The sequence below is a fragment of the Echiichthys vipera genome, assembly GCF_963691815.1.
Source record: "Echiichthys vipera genome assembly, chromosome: 10".
Taxonomy (NCBI): domain Eukaryota; kingdom Metazoa; phylum Chordata; class Actinopteri; order Perciformes; family Trachinidae; genus Echiichthys; species Echiichthys vipera.
In genome coordinates this window covers 29,469,938-29,497,196 of record NC_139835.1, presented here as the reverse complement: position 1 = coordinate 29,497,196, position 27,259 = coordinate 29,469,938, and the positions used below count along the sequence as shown (strand labels likewise).

Sequence of the window (27,259 nt, the reverse complement as noted above, 5' to 3'; positions counted from 1 at the left end):
CAGCTACTACATTTAAAAATTGGTAAAGCTGGTCATATTTTACCTGTAATCTTTGTTCCATTCTTTGCCTCCTGAGGGACACCCACTCCTTGTTCATTTTCTCCAATAACTCTGAAGTAATACATGGCTCCCTCCTGTAAGTCTTCCACCTTGTAAGTCATTGAGTGGCAATTGCTGGTCACAGACACCCAGGCCTTCTTACTGGCCTCACGCTTTTCAACATGATAGGCCTTTACTGCATCGCCACCATCATTCTCTGGAGCTTCCCAACTGAGGGTTGCAGAATCCCTGGTCACTGCTGAAACTTTAACATTGGTAGGAGGTCCAGGAGAGTCCAGTACCTTTACAACCATGGGCAATGTTGTTTGTCCCAATGGTGATTCAATAGTGACGCAGTACTCTCCAGAGTCATTTCTGGTTGCCTTCTCAATGGTCAGTGAAGTGCTAGATTCTTTTGATTCAATTGTTCCTCTGACCTTTAGATCAACGCCCTCCTTGGCCCATGTCACTGATGGCACAGGCTTGCCCTTGAATGGTACTTTAAGAGTAAATGCTATGCCATGCTTGACAATAAGTACTTTACGCATCTCAATGTCAACATCAAATGATGGCTCCACAGTTCTGTCCATTGCAGCAGCTGCATCTGAGTATGGGCTACGCACACTGCTGCCAACTTTGTTGATTGCCTTGACACAGAATTCATATTCTGTATCTGTCTTTAGTCCAGTGACTGTGAACTCCAAGCTCTTGGTAAGAGGAATAGCTTCAACCCATCTTGCTAAATCTTCGGGTGATTCAAGTACCTCCTCTTCCTCCTCCTCCTCCTCTTCATATTCTTCCTCTTCTCCCTCAACCTCTGGCTCTGGTTTATGGATGTAGTCCCTGTATTCTACACTGTATCCAAGGACGGGAGCGCCACCATCAACTTTTGGTGGTTTCCAGACAATGGACACACTGTCCTTGGTTGAATTGACAATCTTTGGCTTTGTTGGGCGAGAAGAAACAACCAGAGGATCCACTGCTCTGAATGAGGCAGAATGTTCACTTGGAGGACTCAGACCAGCTGCATTTTCAGCATAGACTCTGAAATCATACTCGCAACCCTGGCGCAGTTTGGTTGCTACTGTAGTACATTCAAGAACTGGATCTCTGTTAACACGTACCCAGCGCATACCTGTCTTCTCACGGCGCTCAATCACATATCCAGTGATAGGGGTGCCTCCATCACTGGCTGGCTTGCACCAGGTGAGGGTCATTGAATCTCCAGTTATGGCAGTGACATCAACACTTGTCGGAGCAGTGGCAAAAGTATATGGATCTGTAATCTTTACAACATCACTCTCCAGAGCCTCACCAAGTCCATGTTTGTTGACAGCCAAAACCCTGAAGATATACTCGTTGCCCTTGAGCAGTCCTGTGACTTTGAGGTAGGTTTTTTTAACGTCTCCCTTCACCACTGTCCATGCCAAGCGGCTGGTCTCTCGCTTCTCAACAACGTAATGTGTGATGTCAGCACCACCAGTCTCCTGAGGGGGACCCCATGACAGAGTGCATGCCTCAGCTGTGAGACCTGTGATCTGCAGAGGTCCTGCTGCAGGTCCTGGTTTATCTAGAATCACACAGTTTATTGGCATGGTAACTGTTCCGCCAATATTCTGTAGAGTCAGGGCATACTTTCCAGAATCTCTTCTGATGCAATCCTTCACAATGACAGAAGTGCTGGTGTCTGTTGAATCAATCTGGATTCGGGCTCTTATCTCAATTTCTTTGCCATCCTTGGTCCAGGAAATGACAGGGGCAGGGCGTCCAGCAAAGTCAGCATTAATCTTCAAAGTTTCTCCTGCTTTCACAAGCAATGTCTCTCTGAATTTGACATCCATCATGATGCGTGGTGGATCCACATCATCCTTGACAGTGATGGGGCCAGTATTGTCAGAAGGTTCACTGAACAATCCAGCTGCATTCTTAGCAATGACACGGAAGTCATACTGGCTGTTCTCTGTAAGGCCTGTCGCATCATAGTGAGTCTCCGGCACATTGGTGAAGTTGCACCTTGTCCAGCGTCCTTCAGGAAGGTCTCTGCGTTCAACAGTGTAGCCAGAAACCTTGGCTCCACCATCATACTCTGGTTTATCCCAAGACAAGGAGACAGATGTTCTGGTAACAGCAGTGACCACAGGTGTGCCTGGAGGATCACATGGATCTCTTGCTGCAACAGCTTCACATGCCTTGCTGCATTTACCAATACCCGCAATATTTTCAGCATAGACACGGTATTCATACATCATGCCTTCTTCAATTCCATTAACTTTGTATTCTGTATCTTTGATCATTCCTCTGTTCATCTTTGTCCAAAGAATGCTGGAACGCTCCTTCCTCTCCAGATGGTAGCCTAAAACAGGACTACCACCATCAACGACTGGTTCATTCCAAACCACCAACATGTAAGACTTGGTGGCCAACTTCACTATAGGTGTGGAAGGAGGTCCAGGTTGTTTGAAGTTATACTGAGCAGTGATTCCAGGTGAATCCAGATATGTACTCTTTCCATAACGGTTGACTGCATAGATGCGGAATTGGTACTCCGCTCCATGTGTCAGACGGCCAGCCTTGAAACATGTTCTTGCAACATTACTTCCTACCATCTGCCATTCTTGTGTGTTTGTGTCTCTCTTCTCCACAATATAGTTACTGATGGAACAGCCACCATCATAATCTGGTGGAGACCAGGAAAGTGTGATGCTATCTGATGTCACAGAATCCACCTTAACACCTTTAGGTGCACCAGGTTTATCAAGGACAACAATTCCAATATCTGCTGTGACAGTTCCTGCTGTGTTTGCCAGGGTGATCTCATACTTGCCAACATGGTCTCTGCTAGCCTCTTTGAGGATAATTTTGGATGAGGTTGCAGTGTTTAAGATGGTCACTGATGATGTTTGCTTCAAGGGGAGGCCATCCTTCTTCCAGGATACAACAGGCTTTGGCCTGCCTCTTACTGGAACCTCGAGAGTGAGGTCATCTCCAGCCTTCACACTGTATGTGGTAAACAGTAGGTTGACAGATGGTTCAATTTCAACATCCTTTGCAACCACAGGCAAGCCAAGATCCTTTGGCTCACTCTTTCCCTTCTCATTGATTGCAACAACTCTGAATAAATAGGCTTCGTTAGGAGTCAGATTAGGAATAGTTGCTTCAGGCACTTTGACTGTGCATGCTGTGCCCCATTTATCTCCACTCTTAGGCTTGAATTCTACATTGTAGCACATAACTTTGCTTCCACCATCATGAGCAGGTTTGTCCCATGCCAGTGACACACTGGTCTTTGTCAAATCTACAACTCTAACCTTGCTGGGTGGCAGTGGTACCTCAGAAACTTTGACTTCTTTGGTTTCAACCATCTGTCCTTGGCCATATTGATTAACAGCAGAGACTCTGAAGTAGAACATACCACCTTCAGGCAGTTCTTCAATCTTGAATGAGTTGGTCAAGCAATTGCTGGTGACAGTAGTATACGCCTTCCTGACAGACTCTCTCTTCTCCACAATGTAGTTGGTGATTTTAGAACCACCATCAGTGAGTGGTGTATCCCAGGCAAGAGTCACTGAATCTTTCTTGAGCTCCTTCACAGCAAAGTTTTGTGGTGCACTTGGTGTATCCAAAATTCTGACTGCTACAATAGCAGATTTTGTACCACTGCTGTTCTCCAGTGTTAGTGAGTATTTGCCACTGTCAAAGCGGTTAACATTGTCAATGACAAGCATGGTGTATGAACTGGTGGTGTCAACTGCAGCACGTTCTGTGATAGTATCCTCAACCTTTTCCCATTTCACAGCAGGTTCAGGCCTTCCTCTGATGGTAACAAACAGACGCAGAGTTCCACCAGCACGGACAGATACCACCTTTCTAAGATCAGCATCCAGCTCGATCTCTGGTGCTTCTACCCTGTCAGAAGTAACCACAGTGCTATGGACATTTGCAGCCTCCCCCACCCCCTCAGAATTGATAGCACAGACACGGAACTGGTACTCTCCACCCTCCTTCAGGTCTGTGATATTGAGCTTAGTAACTTGAATGCCAGTAGGGGGGGTGCACATGGTCCATTCTTTTTCAACTGGTGCTTCTATTGCTGGTGCTACTTCTGCCTCCTCTGTTGATTCGGACACTGGTGTATACTCCCTCATTTCAACAATGTAGCCCTTTATGTAGGCACCACCATCAAAGTCAGGTTTACCCCAGGACAGAGACACAGAGGACTTTGTGTAGTCTGTCACCTTAGGATGATGTGGAGGTCCAGGGGGTGTTGTGGCATCGCATGCCCTGTAGAACAGGGACAGTTCACTAAGGTCTCCCATTCCCGCTTCATTCTCTGCAGCAACACGGAACTCATAGAAGTGGTCTGTCATTAGACCTGTGACCATGAAGTTGTTGTCAGTCAGTTTTTGTCTGTTGCATTTTGTCCACCTTACACTATCTTTGTCTCGTTTTTCAAGGTGGTAACCTTCGATGTCAGTGCCACCAGTTTGTTCTGGAGCAGTCCATGACAGAACCATTGAGTCCTTTGTGATCTGACTTGCTTCTGGAGTTCCAGGAGCACTAGGAGGCTTGTAAGGATTGCGTGCAATGATGGGTTCACTCTCAAGATAATCTCCAGCACCATATTTGTTCACTCCCCTGACTCTGAAAATGTATTCATTTCCAGGAAGCAAATTTCTCAGTTTGTAAAACAGACCCTTGATATTTGGTGCAGCCACTGTCCAGGACAACCTGCTAGTCTCTCTCTTCTCCAAGACATAGTGAGTGATACTTGCCCCACCATCCAGAGTCGGTTCACCCCAGGAAATGATGCACCTGTCAGCCATGATTCCTGTCATTTTCATGGGTCCAGTGGGTGGACCTGGTTTATCAAGTACTTTAACAGTTATAGGGAAGGTTTTTGTACCACCCAGATTTTTGAGGACAAGGTCATAGTGGCCACTATCAAGCATGGTTACATCCTTAATGGTAATGGCTGCACGTTTCTGTGTTGTCTTCACTTCAATACGCAGGGCTTTGTCCATTTCCTTGCCCTCTTTTAGCCAGACAACATCAGGAATTGGTTTTCCATAGATATCTGCATCAAGAAGCAAGTGTTCTCCAGCATTGATAATAATGACATCCTTGTATTTGGGATCCATTGAAGCCCTTGGTGGTTCAATTTCATCAGTAGCAGTAATAGGTCCAGAGCTGTCGGATGGCCCGCTGAATACTCCGGCTGCATTTCTTGCAATAACTCTGAATTCATATTGCTCATTCTCTACCAGGCCAGTGACGGTATACTCAGTCTCCATTATATTAGTGAAATTAGCTCTTACCCAGCGTCTATCAGTGGAGGAAAGATCTTTCCGTTCCACAATATATCCATTCACTTTGCTGCCACCATCATACTGAGGCTTGGTCCACTGAATCTTCATTTGGGTCTTTGAAATAGATACAGCTTCAGGAGCACCAGGGGGATCACATGGGTCACGAGCAACAAAGTTCTCAGAAACTTTACTGCATCTGCCAATACCAACAATATTTTCAGCATAAACTCTAAATTCATATCCAATACCCTCCTCAAGATTAATGATCTTGAACTGAGTATCAGTAATAAGAGTCTTGTTCAGTTTGTTCCACATGATACTGCTCCTCTCCTTGTTTTCTAGATGGTATCCTATAACTGTACTTCCACCATCATTGACAGGCTCATTCCATTCAATGATCATCATTTCCTTTGTTGCAGATTTGACATTTGGTGTTCCTGGAGGCCCTGGTGGTTTATATGGATATTGAACAACGATGGCCTTGGAGTCCAGAGATGCACCCTTTCCATATCTGTTTTCAGCTATGATTCTGAACTGGTATTCTGCACCAGTCTTCAGCTTGGTGACCTTGAAGGCTGTTCTAGCAAGCTGTGTGGTGACTGGCTGCCATGTTGTAGTGGTGGTGTCTCTCTTCTCCACTATATAGTTCTTTACCTGGCATCCACCCATGTACTCTGGGGGCTCCCAGGAGAGATGGACGAAGGTGTTGCTCACTTCAATCACCTTGACTGGACCTGTTGGTGGACCAGGCTTATCGAGGATAATGACAGCCACATCCTCAGTGATCGTGCCAGCATTATTGGTTGCTGTAATAGAATATTTACCAAAGTCATCCTTGCATGCCTCAGTAATTTGAATTCCAGTTGTTGTTGGTGTGTTAACCACATTGACTCTGGATGTCACCTTCAATGACTGACCCTCCCTGGTCCAGGTGACTACAGGTTTGGGCCTGCCATGCACAGGGAACTCCAACTTCAAGTCTTTTCCAGCTAAAACACTGTAAGTGTTGAATTGCATCTTAATGCTTGGTTCCATGGTCATGTCACTGGCAACAACGGGTGCAGCAAGTGCCTTTGGCTCACTCTTTCCTTTCTCATTGTAAGCAATAATGCGGAATAGGTATTCTGTTCCTGCTGTTAGGCCTTTAACAGTGCCCTCACATATCTTTGTATTTGTTGCAACTCCCCACTTATCTGTACCCTTGGGTTGCATCTCAATAAGATAGCCACCAATCCTACTACCTCCATCATGCTCAGGTTTCTCCCAGGCCAGTGAGGCACTGGCCTTGGTGACATCGGTGAGGGAGACTTTTCCAACAGGCAGTGGTACCTCGGAGGCCTTGGAAGCGGTCTTTGTTTCAACAGCCTGGCCGATTCCATATTCATTCTCAGCCATGACTCTAAAGTAGTACATAGCACCTTCAATCAAGTTCTCAACTTTGAATGTTGTCTTTGTACATTTTGTGGATACATTTGCATATGCCTTTCTGATTGATTCACGTTTGTCAATGACATAGTTCTTGATTTTGGAACCTCCATCAATCAGTGGGGCATCCCATACAAGGGTGACAGAGTCCTTTTTGATTTCTTTAACCACAAGGTTCTGTGGGGCACCAGGTGTATCCAGGACTTTAACAGCAACAAACTCAGACACAGACCCACTGCTGTTTGTCAGGCTCAGGGTGTATTTTCCTGAATCGCTCCTGTCACATGAGTCAATGGACAACTGTGTGAAGTTGAGAGCTTTCTCAACTACTGCCTTTTCAGTCATGTCTCCTTCATCCTTAGTCCACTTAATCTCAGGTGTTGGTCTGCCCTTGAATGGAATATGGATTCTAACAGATCCACCTGCTTTCACAGTGATGCCCTTCCTCAGCTCGGAGTCAAGATGGATCTCTGGTGGCTCGACCCTATCCTCTGGTTTAGCTGTTCCAGAAAGAGCTGCTGGCTCACCAACTCCAAGTTTGTTCAGAGCACACACCTGGATCTTGTACTCCTTGCCCTCAGTAAGTTTGGTAATTTCATATTTGTTGACACGCAGGCCAGTGGGGGGAGTAACCATGGTCCATTCCTCCTCCTCAGCCTTGCACACTTCAACAATGTATCCTTGAATGGCACTGCCACCATCAGAGAGAGGCTTACCCCATGACACTGTAATAGAACTCTTTGTGGAGTCAATCACATTGACATATGCAGGGGCACTAGGTTTGTACTTGGGATCACAAGCCTTATAGTATGAACTTGGAAGACTTGGATCTCCTGCTCCAACTACATTCTCAGCAGCCACTCTGAACTCATATTCATGGCCGCTGGTTAGGCCTGTAACTCTAAAGGAGAGATCAGTGACCTTCTGTCTGTTGCATCTTGTCCATTTGATTCCATGTCTGTCCTTCTTCTCAATTATGTAGTTGATAATTTCACTGCCACCTTCAGTCTCAGGGGCTGACCAAGTGAGGGTCATGCCATCATGAGCAATGTTGGATACATCCTCAATATGAGGTTGACCGGGAGGAACAAATGGAGTCTTCATAATCACTCCACCAGACGCCAGTGGCTCACTGACACCATAACTGTTAACTGCCATGACACGGAACATATACTCATTGCCTTCCAGTAATTTGGTGACTTTGTAGCATGTGGTTTCACAGCTGTTAGAGACAACAGTCCAAGCTAGGCGACTTGTCTCTCTTCTCTCAATGAGGTAGTGTTTAATAGGACTACCTCCATCATGTAGAGGGGCATGCCATACCAGTGTGCATCTATCTTCAGCTACTCCAGTGACGTGGAGGGGTCCTTCACATGGGCTAGGCCTGTCCAGAACCACAACCTTGAATGGAACAGTTTCACTGCCCGCCTCATTTGTGAGCTGGAGTGTGTACATCCCACCATCAATTCTAACAGCGTCTTTAATGACAACCATTGCATGTGTTTCTGTGTTTTTGATCTCTAATCTGAGTGTGTTTTCAATTGGTTTGTCATCCTTGAACCACTGGATTGAAGGGAGCGGCTTGCCACGGACGTCAGCATCCAGCTTGAAGGTCTCTCTGGCATTGACGACAATGGTCTTTGTGAATGCAGGGTCAATGGAGAATTTAGGTGCCTCCAACTTATCACTAGCAGTGATTGGTCCACTGTTGTACGATGGTTTACTGATGGTGCCAACAGCATTTTTAGCAATGACTCTGAAGTCATACTGTGCATTTTCAGTCAGACCAGTGACACTGAACTGGGTCTCAATCACATTGGTGAAGTTCGCCCTTACCCACCTGCCCTCTGGCAGATCACGCTTCTCCACAGTATAGCCAGTTATATTACTGCCACCATCATACTCTGGTTTAGTCCACTGGATGACAATGGCATCTTTGGTCATGTGGATGGCCTCTGGTGTGCCCGGAGGATCACATGGGTCACGGGCAACACAGCCCTCTGAAACCTTACTGCATCTGCCAATGCCAACTATATTTTCAGCATAAACCCTGTATTCATACTCAATACCCTCCTCCAAGGGGTAACTCTTGAAACTAGTTTCATGAAGAAGTGTCTTGTTGATCTTGATCCAGAGAATGCTATTCCTCTCTTTCCTTTCAAGATGGTAGCCAAGGACAGGGCTGCCTCCATCTGCAACAGGCTCGTGCCACTCAACAATTTGGTGGTCTCGAGAAAGTGAAGAGATGAAGGGAGTACCTGGTGGGCCTGGCTCTCTGTATGGGTACTGAGCAACCACAGCAGATGAATCGAGACCATGACTCTTGCCATGGCGGTTCTGAGCAATGATCCTGAACTGGTACTCAGCTCCGGTCTTCAGTCTAGGCACTTTGATGATGGTTCTGGCATAGTTGATGCTGACATTTTCCCATGTTGCTGTAGTAGTATCTCTCTTCTGTACAATGTAGTTTGAAATCTGGCTACCACCAGTGTACTTTGGTGGATCCCATGAAAGAGTGACACTCTGTGTTGTGATTTCATCAAACCTCACAGGGCCAGATGGAGGGCCAGGCTTGTCAAGTACAATGATTTCAACTGTTGTGTCCTTCTTTCCAGCTGAATTAGCAACATTTATACTGTACATGCCACCATCATCACCTGCTGCCTCCTTAATGCTCAGTGTTGTATGTGTTGGTGTGTTAAGAATGTTTACTCTGGTAGTGAACTTCAAAGGAGCTCCATCCTTAGACCACGAGACTGTTGGTTTAGGTCGTCCAAAGAAAGGAATGTCAACATGCAGGTCTTTGCCCACTTTGACACTATAGCTGCTGAATGCTGGTCGAACATCTGGCTCGAAGACTAAGTCCTTGGTCATCACTGGACCAGAAAGGACTTTGGGGTCACTCTTTCCCTTATCATTGATTGCTGTAACTCTAAACAGATACTCCTCTCCTGGGTTCAGATTGGAAACAGTAGCCTGCATTGTCTTAAATGTGTTAACACCAGACCACTTCTCCTGGCCCTTAAGCTGAACCTCAAGCAGGTACTGCATGACTCTGCTACCACCATCATATTCAGGCTTCTCCCAGGCCAAGGAGATACTTGTTTTGGTTTGATCTGTAACAATCAAGTTCTTTGGAGACTGAGGCACCTCTGAGACCTTAAGAGGATCGGGAGTTGATGTAGGCAGTCCAACACCATGTGCATTCTCCGCAAGGACTCTGAAGTAGTAACTACAACCCTCCTGGAGTGGCTCAATTTTCCATGAGAGAGCATGACAATTTGTTACAACAGCTGCATAGGTTTTGCGTGTGCTTTCTCTCTTTTCAATGATGTAGTTTCTTATTTTGGACCCACCATCCAACAGAGGCGGCTCCCATGCCAGTGTCACAGATTGATTTGTAATTTCTTTTACTTTCAAGTTAACAGGAGCACTAGGTGTGTCAAGAACACGGACAACAACAAATGCAGATTTGCTTCCACTGGTGTTCTCTGCAGTGATGGTGTATTTTCCACTGTCATTTCTGCTCATCTTGTCAATTACAAGGGATGTGTAACTGCTGGTAACTTCGACCTGAGCTGTCTCTTTAAGTGAAACTTCATCTTTGTCCCACTTGATGGTAGGAGTGGGCTTTCCTTTGATGGGAATAAACAGTCTAAGGGAAGCCCCAGCTTTAATGGTCACAATCTTTCTCAATTCGGGGTCAATGTCAAGGTCTGGCTCCTCAGCCCTGTCCTTTGCAACAACGGCTCCAGAGACATCGGCATGCTCACCAACTCCAACTTTGTTGATAGCACATACTCTAAACCTGTATGCCTGGTTTTCCTTAAGGTTTGCAACTTCAAACTTGGTCTTCTTGACACCTGTTGGTGGTGTGCACATTGTCCATTCCTCAGCAGGGGCATCTGTAGCAGCTACCTCTACAGCTGGAGCCTCAGCAGGTGCCTCAGCTGGCACTGCTGGCTCTGTGGTAGTGCAGCACTCAACAACATATCCCTGAATCTCACAGCCTCCATCACAAACAGGCTTGCCCCACGACAGGAATACTGATGCTTTAGTTGTGTCTGTTACTCTTGGATTGTGTGGTGGGCCAGGAACGAAGATGGGATCAAGAGCTTTGTAGAATACAGTTGGGGAGCTTGGTTCCCCAGCACCTACAGCATTCTCAGCTATAACTCTGAATTCATAAATATGGCTTTCCATGAGTCCAGTGACCTTGAAAGTCAAGTCAGTGACTGTTTTTCTGTTGCATCGGGTCCATCTTACACCTTCTTTATCATGTTTTTCAATTATGTATCTAGTTATGGGACTGCCTCCATCTTCAGAAGGGGCCTCCCAGGTGAGTACCATTGAATCCTTTTTAATATCTGAAACTTCCAAGCTCTTGGGTGTACCAGGGGCCGTATATGGATCTTTGATAATGACAGCAGTGGACTCAAGTGGTGCACCCACTCCAAATTGGTTGACAGCATGGACTCTGAAGATGTACTCATTACCTTCCAGGAGTTTAGTAACTTTCAAAAAGTTTGCCTCCACTTTTGGGTCAACAACAGTCCAGACTAGCCTGCTTGTCTCTCTCCTCTTGACAATGTAGTGAGAGATCTTGCTGCCACCATCTTGTAGTGGTGGCTTCCATGAAATGCAGCATCTGTCTTTGCTTAGTCCTGTAACAACAACAGGCCCCTGTGGCTCTCCAGGCTTATCTAGAACAACAACATTGATCTGTACGGCCTTTTCTCCTCCTGGATTTTTCAGCAGGAGAGTGTATTGGCATCCATCAGAAAGTTTAGCTTCCTTGAAAGCTATATAAGCTTTGGTGGGTGTGTTCTTAATTTCTCTGTGAATAGTGTTGCCCAGTTCCTGCTCTCCCTTCATCCAATGGATAGAGGGCAATGGTTTGCCATGAACATCTGCATCAATCTTGAAGTTGTCTCCAGCATTAACCACAATAGTCTTTGTGTACTCTGGGTCAATACTGACACGTGGTGGTTCAATCTCATCCCTGGCAGTGATAGGACCTGTGCTGTAAGAAGGCATGCTGAAAACACCAGCAGCATTTCTGGCAATGACACGGAACTCATACTGATCATCCTGCACAAGTCCAGTTGCAACATATTCTGTCTCAATGATGTTGGTGAAGTTAGCCTTCAGCCAACGACCTTCAGGAAGCTCCTTCTTTTCCACAACGTAGCCTGTAACATTTGCACCACCATCATATTCAGGCTTAGTCCAAACAATGGTCACAGAGTCCTTAGTGATCTTTGTCGCCTCTGGCGTGCCAGGGGGATCACAAGGATCTCTAGCAACACATCCCTCAGACACTTTGCTCACTTTGCCTATTCCGACAATGTTTTCAGCATAAACTCTGTATTCATACTCCATTCCTAGTTCCAGACCAGAGGTCTTGAAGGTTTGGTCAGTAATAAGGGACTTGTTAAGTTTCACCCAGAGGATGCTGTTTCTCTCTTTGCGTTCAAGATGATAGCCCAAGATAGTACTTCCACCATCAATGACAGGTTCATTCCAGGCCACCACCATGCTGTCCTTGGTGCATGCTGCAATGGATGGTGTTCCTGGGGGTCCTGGGAGCTTGTATGGGTATTGAGCCACAATACACTCTGAGAGAAGAGCTGTGCCTTTACCATATCTGTTTTCTGCTGTGATTCTAAACTGATACTCAGAGCCAGTCTTCAACCTGCCTGCCTTGATTTGAGTCCTTGCAAGGTTATGAGATACAACCATCCAAGTAGTTGTCGATGTGTCTCTCTTTTCCACAATATAGTGTTTGATGGTGCAACCACCATTATATTCAGGTGGGTTCCAGGAGATGGTTACACTATCAGAAGTGACCTCCTCCACCTTAACTGGACCACCTGGCTGACCAGGTTTGTCAAGTACAACAATGCCAATGTCTGTTGTTGTCTCTCCTGCTGTGTTGCTCAAAGTAATAAGGTATTTTCCAACATCATCTCTAGTGGCCTCTTTTATCTTGAGGTTCAGCATTGTGTCTGTTGCACCAAAGTTTACTCTGGTGGTTCTCTTCAGAGGCTGACCATCTTTTACCCAGGAGACCTCTGCTTTGGGACGTGCAACATATGGAACCTCCACTGTCAGGTCTTCTCCTGCCAACACACTGAATGTGTTGAACAACATTTTGACAACAGGTGCAATCACAAGATCTTTTACGATCACAGGCACACCGATTTGACGTGGGTCACTTGTTCCCTTCTCATTTCTTGCTGCTACACGGAACATGTATTCTTCACCTGCATTGAGTCCACTTATAGTAGCTTCTGTTTCCTTTACAATCACAGACTGGGTCCATTTATCAACACCCTTAGGCTGAATCTCAACAACATAACAGCCCACTCTGCTGCCACCATCATGCTCTGGCTTCTCCCAGGAGAGGGTGACACTGCTCTTGGTAACATCCTTAAGAGTGATTTTTCCAGGTGGCTGTGGTTTCTCAGACACTTTGACTGATTCACCAGATTCAATGGGCAGGCCAATGCCATATTCATTCTCAGCCAAAACTCTGAAATAATAGTTGCATCCTTCTAAGAGCTGGCCTACTGTGAATGTGGTGTGATAGCAGAGAGCGCTGACTGTGGCATAGGCTTTCCTTGTGGACTCACGTTTTTCAACAATATAGTTCTTAATCTTAACTCCTCCATCATTTACTGGTGGCTCCCAAGTCAGAGTGACAGCTTCTTTTGTTACAGCAGTAATCTTCAGATTCTGTGGGGCACTTGGTGTGTCAAGCACCTTGACTTGGACTGTAACTGTCTTGGAGCCAGAGTCGTTTTCAACCGTGAGATTATACTTTCCACTGTCAAATCTGTTAACATTTTCAATTACAAGTGACGTGTATGATGTTGTGCTGTCAATAGTCGCCCTGTCAATACGCTCACCATCTTCTTTGGTCCATTTAGCCTGAGGCGCTGGTCTGCCTCTAATAGGCACAAACAGTCTAAGCGAGCAGCAAGCTCTGAGAGTGACAACCTTGCGGAGCTCAGCATCCAAATCAATCTCAGGTGGGAGCAGCCGGTCCTCTGCCTTGGCATTGCCAGGCACAGATACTGCTTCTCCAACTCCTTCACTGTTGACAGCAGAGATGTTAATCTTGTACTCCTGGTTCTCCTTTAGGTTAATAATGGTGAAAGAGGTGGCACGGAGTCCCCCTTTGGGTGTCACAATGGTCCATTCCTCCTCTTCCTCCTTTTCAGATGGGATGCAGGTCTCTACAATGTAGCCAGTGATGTCAGAACCACCGTCATATACAGGTTTGTTCCAGGCAACAGTAATTGAAGACTTGGTTGTGTCCAAAATTCTGGGGTTGCATGGGGCTCCTGGCTGGTACAGTGCATCAGAGGCCTTGTAGAATGGACTTGAGACACTTGGCGCACTCATTCCAGCAGCATTCTCAGCAATTATTCTGAATTTATATTCATGTCCAACAAGAAGGTTTGTTGCCTTGAATTGTAGATCTTTGACCTTCCTCTTGTTGCATTTGACCCAGCGGAGGCCTATTCTGTCTTTCCTTTCAATATTGTAGGTGGTGATGGGAGTTCCACCATCACTCTGAGGCGCTTGCCACATAACAAACATTGAATCTTTAGTGATAGCTGTCACCTCAGGATTCCCAGGAGGATCTGGAATCACATATGGGTTGTCTGCAATAGTAGGTTCTGAATCGAGACACTCGCCAAGTCCATATTTGTTTACTGCCATAACTCTGAAAATGTATTCATTTCCTTCAAGCAGCTTTGTCACCTTGTATTGAGTAGCTGTCAGGTCTGAAACCACATTAATCCAAGCCAGTCTGCTTGACTCACGCTTCTCAATCACGTATCCCTCAATCTTGGCACCTCCATCATCTGCAGGTGGAGCCCAGGTGAGTACACAGTTGCTAGCGGTGACATCAGACACCTGAAGAGGTCCAACTGGTGGTCCAGGCCTGTCAAGCACTTTAACATTAAATATGTGCTTAGCAAACCCACCAACATTAGTGGCAGTCAAAACAAATTCTCCTCCATCTGTTCTTACAGAGTCCTTGTTTGTCAGAGTGGTTGTCAGTTCCGTGAACTTTACCTCCAGTTTCATGGTATTCTCAACCTCCTTTCCGTTCTTTGTCCAAGCCATAGATGGGGTCGGTTGACCAGCAATATCAGCATCAAGCTTGAAGGACTCTCCCGCCTTCAGTAGAACAACATCCTTAAAGATGGCATCAACCATAATGCGAGGCTCAATAATGTCATCTTTGCAGGTTATTGGGTCTGATGGCTCAGAGGGCACGCTCACCGCACCTGCTGAGTTTCTGGCTATGACACGGAATTCATAGGAAGCATCTTGAGTCAGTCCACTGACAGTGAATGTTGTCTCAGTGATGTTGGTGAAGTTGGCTCTCGTCCAGCGGCCAGTTGGCAGTTCTTTCTTCTCCACTGTGTAGCCAGTGATTTTAAAACCACCATCATACTCAGGCTTTGTCCATTGAATGGTGATTACATTCTTGTTGACAAATATTGGCATTGGGTGACCTGGTGGGTCTACCGGGTCCAAGGCCAGTATTGCTTCTGAGGCCTTGCTGGGCTTACCAATTCCAGCCATGTTTTCAGCCATGACACGGAACTCATAGGCAACTCCATCTTCAAGCCCAGAGGATTTAAAGATGTTTCCTTTTACAAGACCCATGCTGATCTTATTCCACATAATGCTACTTCTTTCTTTCCTCTCAACATGGTAACCAATGACTTCATTTCCACCATCAGTGACAGGCTCATTCCATCCAATTGTTATTGAGTCTTTGGTAAATGCAGCAACACCAGGAGTACCAGGAGGTCCAGGGACTTTGAATGGATAGGCAGCCACCACTGCCTCTGAGGTGATAGGAGGTCCAACACCATATCTGTTCTTAGCCTTTACTCTGAACTGGTATTCTGATCCAGTGTTTAAACGAATGGCTTTGAACATGGTACGAATTACAGTGGAAGACAGCTCTATCCATGTTTGAGAAGTGGTGTCTCTGATCTCAACAACATAATTGTTGATTGGAACACCTCCATCATTCTCTGGAGTGCCCCATGCAAAGATGCAATAGGTACGAGATATCTCCACAATGTTAACTGGTCCCTTGGGTGGCCCAGGTACATCATGTACTTTGACGATGATGTTGTCTGTCACAGAACCAACAATGTTCTTTCCCGTCATGGTGTAAACACCACTGTCAGCTCTGGTGCATTCACTGATGCTGAGGGTAACAGTAGCAGCAGAGGTTTCCACATTGGTTCTCTGTGTGAGCTTCAGGGCTGTGCCATCCTTTTGCCAAGAGACAGTTGGTCTAGGACGTCCCATGACTGGAATTTCAACCTTAATATCGTCTCCTGCCTTGGCAATGATAGTCTTCTGACATACACCACGGAGGTCAAACTCAGGCAAGGAAGTAGAATCCCTGACGACAATAGGTTTGCTCTCACGTGGAGCGCTTCTACCTGAGTGGTTGACAGCCATTACACGGAATATATACTCCTCTTTCTCATTAAGATTCTTCACTATGAAGTCCATTGTCTTGACTGTTGTTACATGTGCCCACTGATCAGTTCCCTTCTTCTGGGCTTCAAGAACATATCCTGTAATTCTGCTTCCACCATCGTGCTTGGGTTTGGTCCAAGCCAGGCTCACACTGCTCTTGGTGATATCAGTAGGAATAATACTCTCTGGAGGAGTGGGTGCCTGTGATGCACGAATTGGATCAGCAGTTTCAATTGCCTCACCAATGCCATACTCATTCTCGGCAGACACTCTTACGTAGTACTCACAGCCTTCACTCAGGTCACCAATCCTGACAGAAGTGGTCGGGCATTTTGTAACAGCAGTAGCAAAAGCCTTGCGTGTCGATTCTCTCTTCTCAATGATGTAGTTTGTGATCTTGGATCCACCATCAATGAGAGGCACCTCCCACTGAAGAGTAATACTTTCCTTGTCAATCCTGACTGGTTTTAGGTTAAGTGGAGGTCCAGGTGAATCCAGAACTCTCACATGTATAGCGGCACTCTTCTTTCCAGCCGAGTTTTCGAGGGTAAGCTCATATTTACCAGAATCAATCCTTGAACTTTCAGGGATGATCAGCATTGTAAATGACTCAGTGCTGTCAATGACAGCACGTGGGACAGGGTTACCCTCTTTGGTCCAGGTGACGGTAGCAGTAGGACGTCCCTTGATTGGCACAAAGAGGCGAATGGAGCAGCCAGCCCTGACGACAAGAGTTCTTCTCAGCTCAACATCCAGCTCAAAATCAGGTTCAACTGCATGCTCCACAATCTCAATCAGTTCCTTTGTTTCAGCAGGTTCACCTGCTCCCTTAGCATTCACAGCGCTAATTCTGAAGTGGTATTTTGCACCAGTTTCAAGCCCCGGAACAACAAACTCTGTGATCCTAAGTAGAGATGAAGGGGTGTCCTTTATCCATTCTTCTGTTCCTTCTTTCTTGTGCTCAATAATATATCCAGTGACTTCAAGTCCACCATTATTAAGAGGTTTTCCCCAGTTCAGAGTGGCAGTGGTCTTGGTTGTGTCTGTGGCTCTTGGATTGACTGGCGGTCCAGGCACATCTGTCAGATATAAAAGAATTGGTTAGTGTCTCTTAAAATTAAAAAAGCATTATATTAAATGGTGAATACATTTTAACCCTATGTAAGACAGTTTATTTTTGGGAATAATGGGCAAAAAATCCATAATAATCTTTAAACATATTGTAATTCAAGTGTTCTGAAAGAAACTCTTTTTGGCTCTGTTTTCAGGTTTTAGAAAATCTTGCCGGACAGGTGACTTTTGCCAATCACAGGTAATTTCAGAGAGAAAGAGAGAGCATTTCTATTGGCTCACAGCAGACAAAGGAGAGGGAGAGCTGCAGAAAGAGGTCTCCCATGACATGAAATGCTTGCATTTTTTTGCTTTTTACATACTGCAGCTTTAAAATCATAATCCGTAAGATGTGAGATACGTTGTTTCTAGCCGCGTCTTTGGTGGTAAGATGTAACTGCAGGTGAGCCTGTTCAACTGCAGCATAACCGGCAGTGATGATCTCCACTGCCAGACCAACCACTGTCAGCAGCATCACTAACATGGCGGCGTATTTCATCATCATTTAGAGAGGAAGTGTCTCCCCAGACACACAGATTAGATTACTCAGCATAGAGGCAACAAGTGCTTTCATTAGTGGGTCACATGATCTATCACTGTTTTAACTCACTCTTTAAAAGATAGGAACTAAAAAGACAATTAACTAGATGAATATCTTACGGATTATAACTTTAAGCATATTAACATAAAAAATAATTTATTATTGGATTTTCATGGCTCTCAACAGCTGAAACTCTTATTTTTTACTTACAGGCAACAATTACTGTTCTGATAGGCATAGACGGTTCACTTGGCTCTCCATAGCCAGCTCGGTTCTCAGCAAGAACACGGAATTCATACTCTATGCCCTCAGTAAGACCGGTGACTTCAAAGCTGAGCTCAGAAATGGATTTCTTGGACGCCCTGACCCATCTCATCCCCTTTTTCTCCTTCTTCTCAACACAGTAACCAATGATGTCACTTCCTCCGTCCTCAGCTGGTCTCCTCCAGGTCACGGTGGCTGAATGTCCATCAACTTTCTCAACTTCTGGTTTAGATGGTGGACCCGGAGGACCTACACACATAGAAAGAAGAAAACATTCATGAATTTCAGTAGTCTTTATTCTTCTATATTCTACATTTTATCATCAAAAATATGAGCATAAATGTAGGATGTAAGAGGAAGTGAGGAATTAACTTCACATACCAAATCTGTCAACCATCTTGACTGCCTCAGAGTGGGATGGCTCACCGGCACCGTACTGGTTAACAGCAGAAACTCTGAAGAAGTACTCATTGCCTTGGATGAGCTTGTTGGCCACATAATGGCAGTCAATGACCTTCTCTTCCAGGATAGTCCAGAGCAGGCGGCTGGTCTCTCTCTTCTCTATGGTGTAATAAGTAATAGGAGAGCCTCCGTCTTCGGTAGGAGCTGTCCAGGTAAGAGTGACCTTTTCAGAAGACACACCACTGCATTCAATGGGTCCAGGAGTACCAGGAACATCCAGAACTGTGACCTTGACGGTTTCCTCCTTTACACCAAAGGGATTGCTGGCAGTGATGATGTAATCCCCAGAGTCCTTCCTGCCGGCGTACTTGATGGACAGAGTAGAAGAAGTTGCAGTGGTCTCAATATGAACAAGATCGGAGGGTTTAAAGTACTTCCCTCCCTTTGACCAGCATGAGGTTGGCGCCGGTTTTCCTAAAATGCTTGTAGCATTGATGACAATAGTATCGCCGGCTCGGACAGTAAGACCCTCCATCACTTGAGAGTCGATTATAATGGTTGGGGCAGCTGTTGGACAAAATAAGAAAAACTTTATTAATCATGCATTATGCCAAGATAATCGTTTAAACTATACTAAGATGTGAGTAAGACAATATCATAGTGGCAGTTTTATATCTCACCATATTCATCTCGGCAGATAATAGTATCTGTCTGTTCGGAGGGCGGGCTAAGGGCTCCGGCAGAATTCTTCGCCCTAATTCTGAACTCGTATTTGCAGCCCTCCTGCAGATCGGTTACAGTGTATGCAGGGTCCACAACATTCACGCTGTTGGCCTTAACCCAGATCTTAGAGGGCAAGTCACGCCTCTCAACTATGTAGCCAGTCAGTCTATGGCCACCATCGAACTGTGGCTCGGTCCATTGTAGGGTCACGGTGCTTATGGTGATGCTGATCACATCAGGTTTCCCAGGGGCATCTAATGATGCAGATATAAAAATATGAAGGCATTGTTGCATATTTTGCAGAATTATTAACTTTTTTTTTTACTTTGTAGCCACTTCTCTCACACTTTTTAGACTTACCAATGGGATCCAGGGCCACCTGTGGATCTGTGGGAGCACTTGGTCTGCCAGTGCCAGCCAGGTTGTTTGCCATGACTCTGAACTCGTACTCCAGACCTTCAGTCAGCCCAGTTACCTTGTGTTCTCTCATCCTTAAGGCAGTCGGGGTTGTCCTCTTCCACAACATACTGTTCCTCTCCTTAAACTCGACATAGTAGCCTGAATGTAGTACCAAAAACAAAATTCACATTAAGCTCACATTCCACATACACATCATATACGGTATACAGTATATCAAAGTTTTATAAGTAGACATGTATGTCAATAAATATAACACAAAAAAACACAGATGTTTGACAATAGGTTAGTAATAGGATAAGTGTTCAAGCTGACAGGACCTGTGATGGGAGATCCTCCAGTCTTCCTAGGGTCAGACCAGGCCAAGTAAGCAGAGTTGTAGCGCATACTCATGATCTGAGGTGGAGGCGGGGCATCAGGAACATCTGTAGAAAAACAGCGATTGATTATACAGTCAGAAGAAGCTCAAGTGAACACTTTAACATTCAGCCTTTAAAATATCAGTAAAAGCCACTTACTAAATGGATGTTTCGCAATGAGAGACTCTGACTTGAGTCCCTCTCCAACGCCATACTTGTTCTCAGCAGAGACTCTGAAGATGTACTCTGTGCCCTCATGGAGACCGGTTACCCTCATGGCATTGGTCTCTACAGTGGAGGACACAGTCACCCACATGTTGGTGATGAAGTCCCGCTTTTCCAGGATGTAGTTTGTGATCTCTGAGCCACCATCATCCTTAGGAGCAACCCACTTCAGCGTAGCACCATCAGCGGTAACATCTTTGAACTTAATGGGTCCAATAGGGATGCCAGGTTTACCAACCACCCTGAAAAGAGACGTGGGATTAAAATCTATGTTTTCTACATTTGTAACTTATTTATACACAACCAATAATGCATGGGTATGACTGAAACTAGCATAGCCTGATTTGAAGAAAAATATTCTTCATATTCTCTAAAATGTCCTGGTACAGTTTGATTCCTACCTGATAAAGATGGTGGATTCCTTGCTTGCAGCGCTGTTCCTCAAGTGGATGGTATACTTGGAAGCATCACTCCTCTGGCAGTCCCTGATCAGGAGGGTTGTGTTGACTGCAGTAGACTCTGCGCACACTCTGCCAGTGTCTGTCAGGTCTTCGTCATCTCCCTTCTTCCAGGTGACCTTGGGTGTAGGTTTGCCACTGACTGGGATCTTCAGACGGACGTTGGTACCCTCCTTGGCAATGTAGCACATGTCGGGCAGCTCTCTCAAGTCACAGCTTGGAGGAACTGCAGAGAGAAGAAATTAGTATTTTAAAACTCTTCAAACCCTTTACACACCTTTACTCAAATAGTCCTTTGTCTGTAAGTTTTGTAAATATGTAGATAGTCACTTACTGATCTGGTCCTTGGCGACCACAGCCAGCTCCTTGGCAGCCCCCTCTCCTGAGTCATTCACAGCCTTGACTCTGTAGTTGTACTCTCTGTCCTCCACTAGGTCTTTGGCACTGTATTGCATGTTCTTGGATCTCATTAGCTCCTTGTACTTGTCATCACCATTGAGAACCTCCAGCACGTAGCAGATGATGCGGCTGCCACCATCAGAAAGGGGTTTCTTCCAGCTTAGAGTGCAAGAGTCCTTAGTCGCCAGCAGAGTTTTGAAGTCCATGACAGGCCCAGGCTCCTCTAGAAAAGCAAAAAAATAGTGCGATGAGTAAATTTGCAAGAACAAATGAAACAAAAGAACATGCTAAAATCTTCAATCATCAAACCCACCAGATGCTCTGACTGAGTCAGCTGTTTCGCAATGCTCTCCAACACCGAGCTGGTTAACTGCTGACACTCTGAAGCAGTAGGACCGTCCAGCATCAAGGTCTGTCACCTTAAATGATGTCTTGGCACAGTCGCTGGAGACGAGGGACCAGGCCTTCCTCTCAGTGTCACGCTTCTGCACAATGTAGTGAGTGATTTCAGAGCCACCGTTAATCAAAGGAGAGTCCCAGTAGATGGAGACGCTGTCCTTGGATGACTCCTTCACCATCAGGTTGACTGGTGGTCCGGGAGTATCTGGAGAGATACAATAACACTTGATAAGAGTGTCCCTTAAAATATGAACCATGGACATATTCCTGTTTCTGGTGATTCCAATCATGAGAGGCTATAACCTCAAGTCAGTCAGTCTACAGAGTACAATCAATGCTAACGAAGGAGATGAATGCATTAACTCACCAAGAACCTTGACAACAACAGTGTACATCTTCATGCCAGCCAAGCTCTCCAGGTTCAGCATGTATTTGCCAGCATCATATCTGTTGACATTCTCCACCATCACCAAGGTGTCAGTCTTGGTTGATTTAATGACAATGCCCTGCCGGTTCTTGATGTTGCTGTTCATCTTGTCCCAGGCGACCTTGGGAGTAGGGGTGCCCTTGATGGTGGCATACAGCCTCAGGGTAGTGCCAGCGCGCAGCTCCAGGCCCTCCTTGAGCTCAGCACTGAGATCTGCCTCAGGAGCAACTGCATGAACACACACAGAGGATAGTTTTTTGAGTGACAATGTAAAGAAAGAGTCTAATTGATGTATTATTAAAACTGCAAAGCCCTAAAGTTGTATAAGAAAATGGAGAAAAATACACCTATGCTAGCGTTTTGCTGACCATCAGGACCCTTATATTCAAACATTAGCATTAGATTTTTTCAGATTTGGGCCAGTCATAAAAACCGGAAAATCCAGGTAGTATCTTATATACCTGTTGAAGTTGAAATTGCTTTGTTTTACTAATGCTCACTGTCCTAAAGAATCAAAATAAATGAAGTTTAAGAAATTTTAATTATACGTACTGATGATGTCCTTGGCAATATGCTTGCCGGGCACTTCCACTGGCTCGCTGAAGCCAACCTTGTTGACAGCAGTGATACGGCACTGGTACTCTGCCTTGTGTATGAGGTTCTGAATGATGTAATTGGTCTCCTGGAGGTTCCTGGGAACATTGCAGCGGACCCAGTCTGTGGTGTCGGTCTTCTTGCACTCAACCAAGTATCCAATGATGGGGCTTCCGCCATTGTTGGCAGGGGCAGTCCAGGTGAGGCAGATGGTGCTGTTGGTAGTTTCTGTCACACTGGGGTTCACAACAGGGCCGGGAGGAGCTGGGAAAGAGCACGTTTACCAAGGTTACATACACATAGTCCTTGATCTCTACAAGAAACAGTACATCTGTTAATTCATTAAGAACTATGCAAAAGTTTTCTTGAGGTAATGGGCCTTACTGATAGGACTCTGTGTAGTGGCGCCTGCAGAGGGCTCACTGGGTTTGCCAATCCCTGCCAAGTTGACAGCACTGACTCGGAACATAAACTCGACTCCCTCTGTGAGGCCCGTCATTTCCAGGCTCCTCTCTGTCATGGGCTTCCTGGCCATCTTGATCCAGTTCAGGTCCTTGGTTTCTTTCTTTTCCAGCATGTAGCCCAGGATGGGGGATTTTCCATCATCGGCAGGCTCCTTCCAGCTCACGGTCATACGATCTTTGTCCACGTTGGTGATCACTGGGGCCTCACAAGGACCAGGGACAGCTGGGAGTGACAACAGAGTCAAGGTTTTAGTTTAGATATTAAAAATATATTTCAAGTTTGAAATAAGCAACCAAATCTGGACCTAATTCAAACTGTAGCACTGATTGGTAATGTTCTTCACTACCTATTACACTACACTACTGATACTGTCATGGAATACCCAGAGAAAAGGCTAGTAATGACTTACTATATGGGTTCTGGGCGATGACAGGTTTGGTGACGAGGGGGTCGCCAACGCCCCACGTGTTCTCAGCACGGATTCTGAACTGGTACTCATGACCTTCAATTAGTTTCTCCACATTTAACTCAAGGACGTCGCCCTTGATCTTGGCTGAGACCTGGGCCCAGTTGGCTCTGCTGGTCTCTCGCTTGTCCACAATGTAGTTGGTGATGGGAGCGCCGCCATCCTTCAGAGGAGACTCCCAGGACATCTTGACACTGGTGGCAAACACTTCAGTGTATTTGGCACTGGCGGGAGGGCCAGGCACATCTGGGGAGACACAAAATAATGGATTATCAGCAAATTGAGTAGAGCATGTCTTTCAAAGTATTACTCTGATATCTGTTTTAATAGACATTATAAGTGAAACAATAAAACAACTCACCCAGGACGTTGACCTGGATTTCGGCGGTCTTGGAGCCGCTGGCGTTCTCAGCCAGGATGGTATAGGTTCCTGTGTGCTCCTTGGTGACTTCTGTCATCTCCAGCTGGAAGTGATTCCTCTGGTGGGTGATGATCTGGCCTTCACCTGATTTCAGGCTGTCATCGGCTCTCTTCCACGTCACTCTGGGCATAGGCTTACCGAACACCTCAGCCTCAAGGAGGACTGTTGCTCCGGCCTTCACCTTCAAACCCTTCTGCATCTTGGCATTGAGCTCCACCCTTGGAGGAACTGTGTTTGTACAGACAAGATAAAGAAGTGTTATAGCTCCGATCTGTGACAGACTTTTTAGTTTTCAAAGTCACAAGTCTATGATAGTCAAGGTTATTGTAGGGACTGGTTTATCAGTCTGGTCATATCTTAGAGTGTAAAATCAAAACCTCTTACCATTCTCTGCACAGACCAAGATAGCGTCTGTGGGCTCGGAAGGTTTGCTCATGTTGACAGCAGTTTTGGCGATGACTCTGAACTGGTACTGCAGGTCTCTCTCCAGGCCAGTCACTGTATACTCCTCGCGTGGACAATTCTGGCTGCTGGTGTTGCAACGTATCCACGTGTTTCCTGGCAACTGCATGACCTCAACGTAGTAACCAATTATCTTGCTGCCACCGTCATTCTTAGGACGGGCCCAAACCAGAGTAACAGAGTTCTTGGTAACATCCAGGACCTCAGGTTTACCTGGAGTGTCTGTGACACAAATAAGAAACAAATAAACAAAAGTAAGGAAACAAGAATGAATGAATAAAATAAAGCTTGTTGCGTGGATGACTTACCAACAGGTGTTCTTGCCGTGACAAAGTCAGTCTTCTTGCTTGGTTTGCCCTGGCCTGCACGGTTGATGGCAGACACTCTGAAAGTGTATTCCAGGCCCTCAATGAGGCCGGCACACGGGTACTCAGTGGTGCGTACGACGGTGTCATTGGCCTTCACCCACAGCAGGCTGTTCCTCTCCTTACGCTCGATGTAGTAACCTGTGATGGGACTGCCCCCGTCGCTTTCGGGCTTATCCCAGGCTACGAACATACAGTCCTTGTTGGTCTTGTTTATACGGCAGTTGAGGGGCTCACCAGGAACATCTGGTGAAAAGAACAATTAAAATGAATATTGTCTGTTGTAAAACCTACAGTATGCAGAAGCTTACATCTGAAGCCAATCAAGGACCGCACTGGTGACATATTTCAGTTAAACTTACCGAAGGGGAACTTTGCAACCATTCTGTCGGACTGAGTTGGGTCTGACACTCCAAAGCGGTTCTCAGCGCGGATACGGAACGCATACTCCTTCCCGGGGACGAGCTTCCCAAGCCTGCAACTGGTTTTCTGACCGGAATTGACGGCCATCACCCAGTCACCTCTACTCACATCACATTTCTCCACCACATAGTTGGTGATATTGCTGCCTCCATCCTCCAGTGGTTTGTCCCAGGACAGGGAGCAGGCATCAGAGTCAATATCACTGATCACCACAGGGCCCTCGGGAGGACCGGGGATGTCTGATACACAGAAAAGTAATGAACAATCATGCCAGGAAATTTTGTCTCAAAGTTTTCTTCTATGTTTGTTTTTAACATCATAATACCATCTTATGACGGGTAACACTGACCTCTAATAACAATCTTCATGGACTCAACCGCCTTTCCAGAGCTGTTCTCAGCCACCAGGCTGTACTCTCCGCTGTCAGTCCTTGACACGTCTTTAATGATCAGGACACACATGTTGCCGGACTGGTGCACGGCCAGACGACTGGATGAGACCACTGCGTCCTCACCACGCATCCACTTGCAGGTCGGGGATGGTTTTCCAGAGAACAGCGCCTCCACTCTGAGCTTGGCTCCAGCTTTGGCACTCACTGTCTCTGGCATGACAATCTTTGGCTCCACTGTGGGTGTGGACATGGGAATTTGACTCATTAGATTAAAGATATTATCTAGGGAAGCTGAGAGCAGCATAGTAGAGTTATTTAATCGTCATCATATGAAGTGTTATCCCTGTATCATACTGTGCTACATGTTACTGTTATCACATCATCATTGGTCATATCAACATTTTAAATTATTGCAACATCTAAGTCCTGATCATGAGATAACTGGACTTAACAAAACTGTTTTGTAATGAATCTCTTATTAATCTGATATAATAACTTACACATCTGTTCCTTGATCTCAATTGGCTGTCTGGTCTCGGTGAACGAGCTCTGGCCCATGATGTTCTTAGCAGCCACTCTGAACTTGTACCTCTTGCTCTCCTTCAGACCGCTGATGCTGATGCTCAAACCTTTCACTGTAGTGTAGGCGTTCCACACTTCCTTTTCAGGTTCCACATCTTCCTCTACCACTGGAGGCGGTGGAGGAGCTGCCTCTCCCTCTGCAACCTATGGCAAATTTAGGGTTGCACATACTTGATAATTACTTTCTACTCAATACTACAAAAAAGAGCTTAAATTACTAAGCTCTGTAACATCATATATATTTGTAAAATGGCAGTGCAGTCAGGATTTTTAAGCACATGCTTCCTAGTTTCATATATTTAAGTTCTTATAGTACGATAACAAAACAGAAGACATTTGAAGATTTTAGAAAATGAAATCAACAATTGATTGGAAGGTCGGACAATATTCAGGCTGATCACAAGACAAACCTCCACAGGTGCTGGAGGCTCTGGAGGAGGTTTAACTTCAATGTATTCAATGACATAACCATCAATCTTGGCACCACCGTCCCTTGCAGGCTTCACCCAGCCAACTATGGCACTGTTCTTAGTGATCTCCAGAACTTCAATCTTCTCACAAGGATCGGGCTTGCCTGAAAATGTAAATCAGACAGGTGTGTTCAAGTGGTTCTAATGACTTGTGAAAAAAAAACAGACAACTGAGCACAGTGGGTGGCTGCAAGGTGAGCTCTGGTGTCACATTATGTGACTAAGAGACGGTACGTACTGATAGGATCAGAGGCCAGGTAGGAAGTGGGTGACACCCTGGGAACTCCAGAACCATACTCGTTGACAGCTGTGACTCTGAAGTAGTACTCTGTGCCTGGTATCAGACCAGTGACTTTGAAGGGAACCTTATCCTTCTCAACCTCAGCCTTGACAGTTGCCCACGTCTTGCGGCTGATCTCGCGCTTCTCAACAATGTAGTGAGTGACCTCGCTGCCACCATCGACTTCTGGTGGATTCCAGGACAGCATGGCTGAGGTCTGTTTGATGTCGGAAACTTCCATATTTATCACAGGTCCCGGAGTATCTGCCGCCAAAAGATCATGCCATGAAATAAGCATTTTTTGAGATTGTTGACTGC

At 45.7% G+C, this 27,259-nt stretch overlaps 1 protein-coding gene across 26 annotated transcripts in view; it reads right to left on the bottom strand.

Annotated features, from left to right (window-relative positions):
• ttn.1 (titin, tandem duplicate 1) overlaps positions 1 to 27,259 on the bottom strand; it is a 188,754-nt gene that overhangs the window by 27,211 nt on the left and 134,284 nt on the right. For all 26 annotated transcript variants that reach the window (XM_083921679.1, XM_083921699.1, XM_083921701.1 and 23 more), the window contains 22 exons: positions 26,900 to 27,205; positions 26,602 to 26,765; positions 26,110 to 26,335; positions 25,568 to 25,843; positions 25,158 to 25,457; positions 24,739 to 25,041; positions 24,353 to 24,652; positions 23,909 to 24,196; positions 23,491 to 23,793; positions 23,001 to 23,303; positions 22,575 to 22,880; positions 21,963 to 22,250; positions 21,510 to 21,800; positions 21,132 to 21,419; positions 20,741 to 21,023; positions 20,274 to 20,581; positions 20,076 to 20,180; positions 19,699 to 19,896; positions 19,296 to 19,592; positions 18,595 to 19,182; positions 18,160 to 18,462; positions 44 to 17,377 (listed from right to left, as the gene is read on the bottom strand). In XM_083921679.1, coding sequence (XP_083777805.1) covers positions 44 to 17,377; positions 18,160 to 18,462; positions 18,595 to 19,182; positions 19,296 to 19,592; positions 19,699 to 19,896; positions 20,076 to 20,180; positions 20,274 to 20,581; positions 20,741 to 21,023; positions 21,132 to 21,419; positions 21,510 to 21,800; positions 21,963 to 22,250; positions 22,575 to 22,880; positions 23,001 to 23,303; positions 23,491 to 23,793; positions 23,909 to 24,196; positions 24,353 to 24,652; positions 24,739 to 25,041; positions 25,158 to 25,457; positions 25,568 to 25,843; positions 26,110 to 26,335; positions 26,602 to 26,765; positions 26,900 to 27,205 — 23,358 coding nt within the window. The remainder of the gene's footprint in view (positions 1 to 43; positions 17,378 to 18,159; positions 18,463 to 18,594; positions 19,183 to 19,295; positions 19,593 to 19,698; positions 19,897 to 20,075; positions 20,181 to 20,273; positions 20,582 to 20,740; positions 21,024 to 21,131; positions 21,420 to 21,509; positions 21,801 to 21,962; positions 22,251 to 22,574; positions 22,881 to 23,000; positions 23,304 to 23,490; positions 23,794 to 23,908; positions 24,197 to 24,352; positions 24,653 to 24,738; positions 25,042 to 25,157; positions 25,458 to 25,567; positions 25,844 to 26,109; positions 26,336 to 26,601; positions 26,766 to 26,899; positions 27,206 to 27,259) is intronic.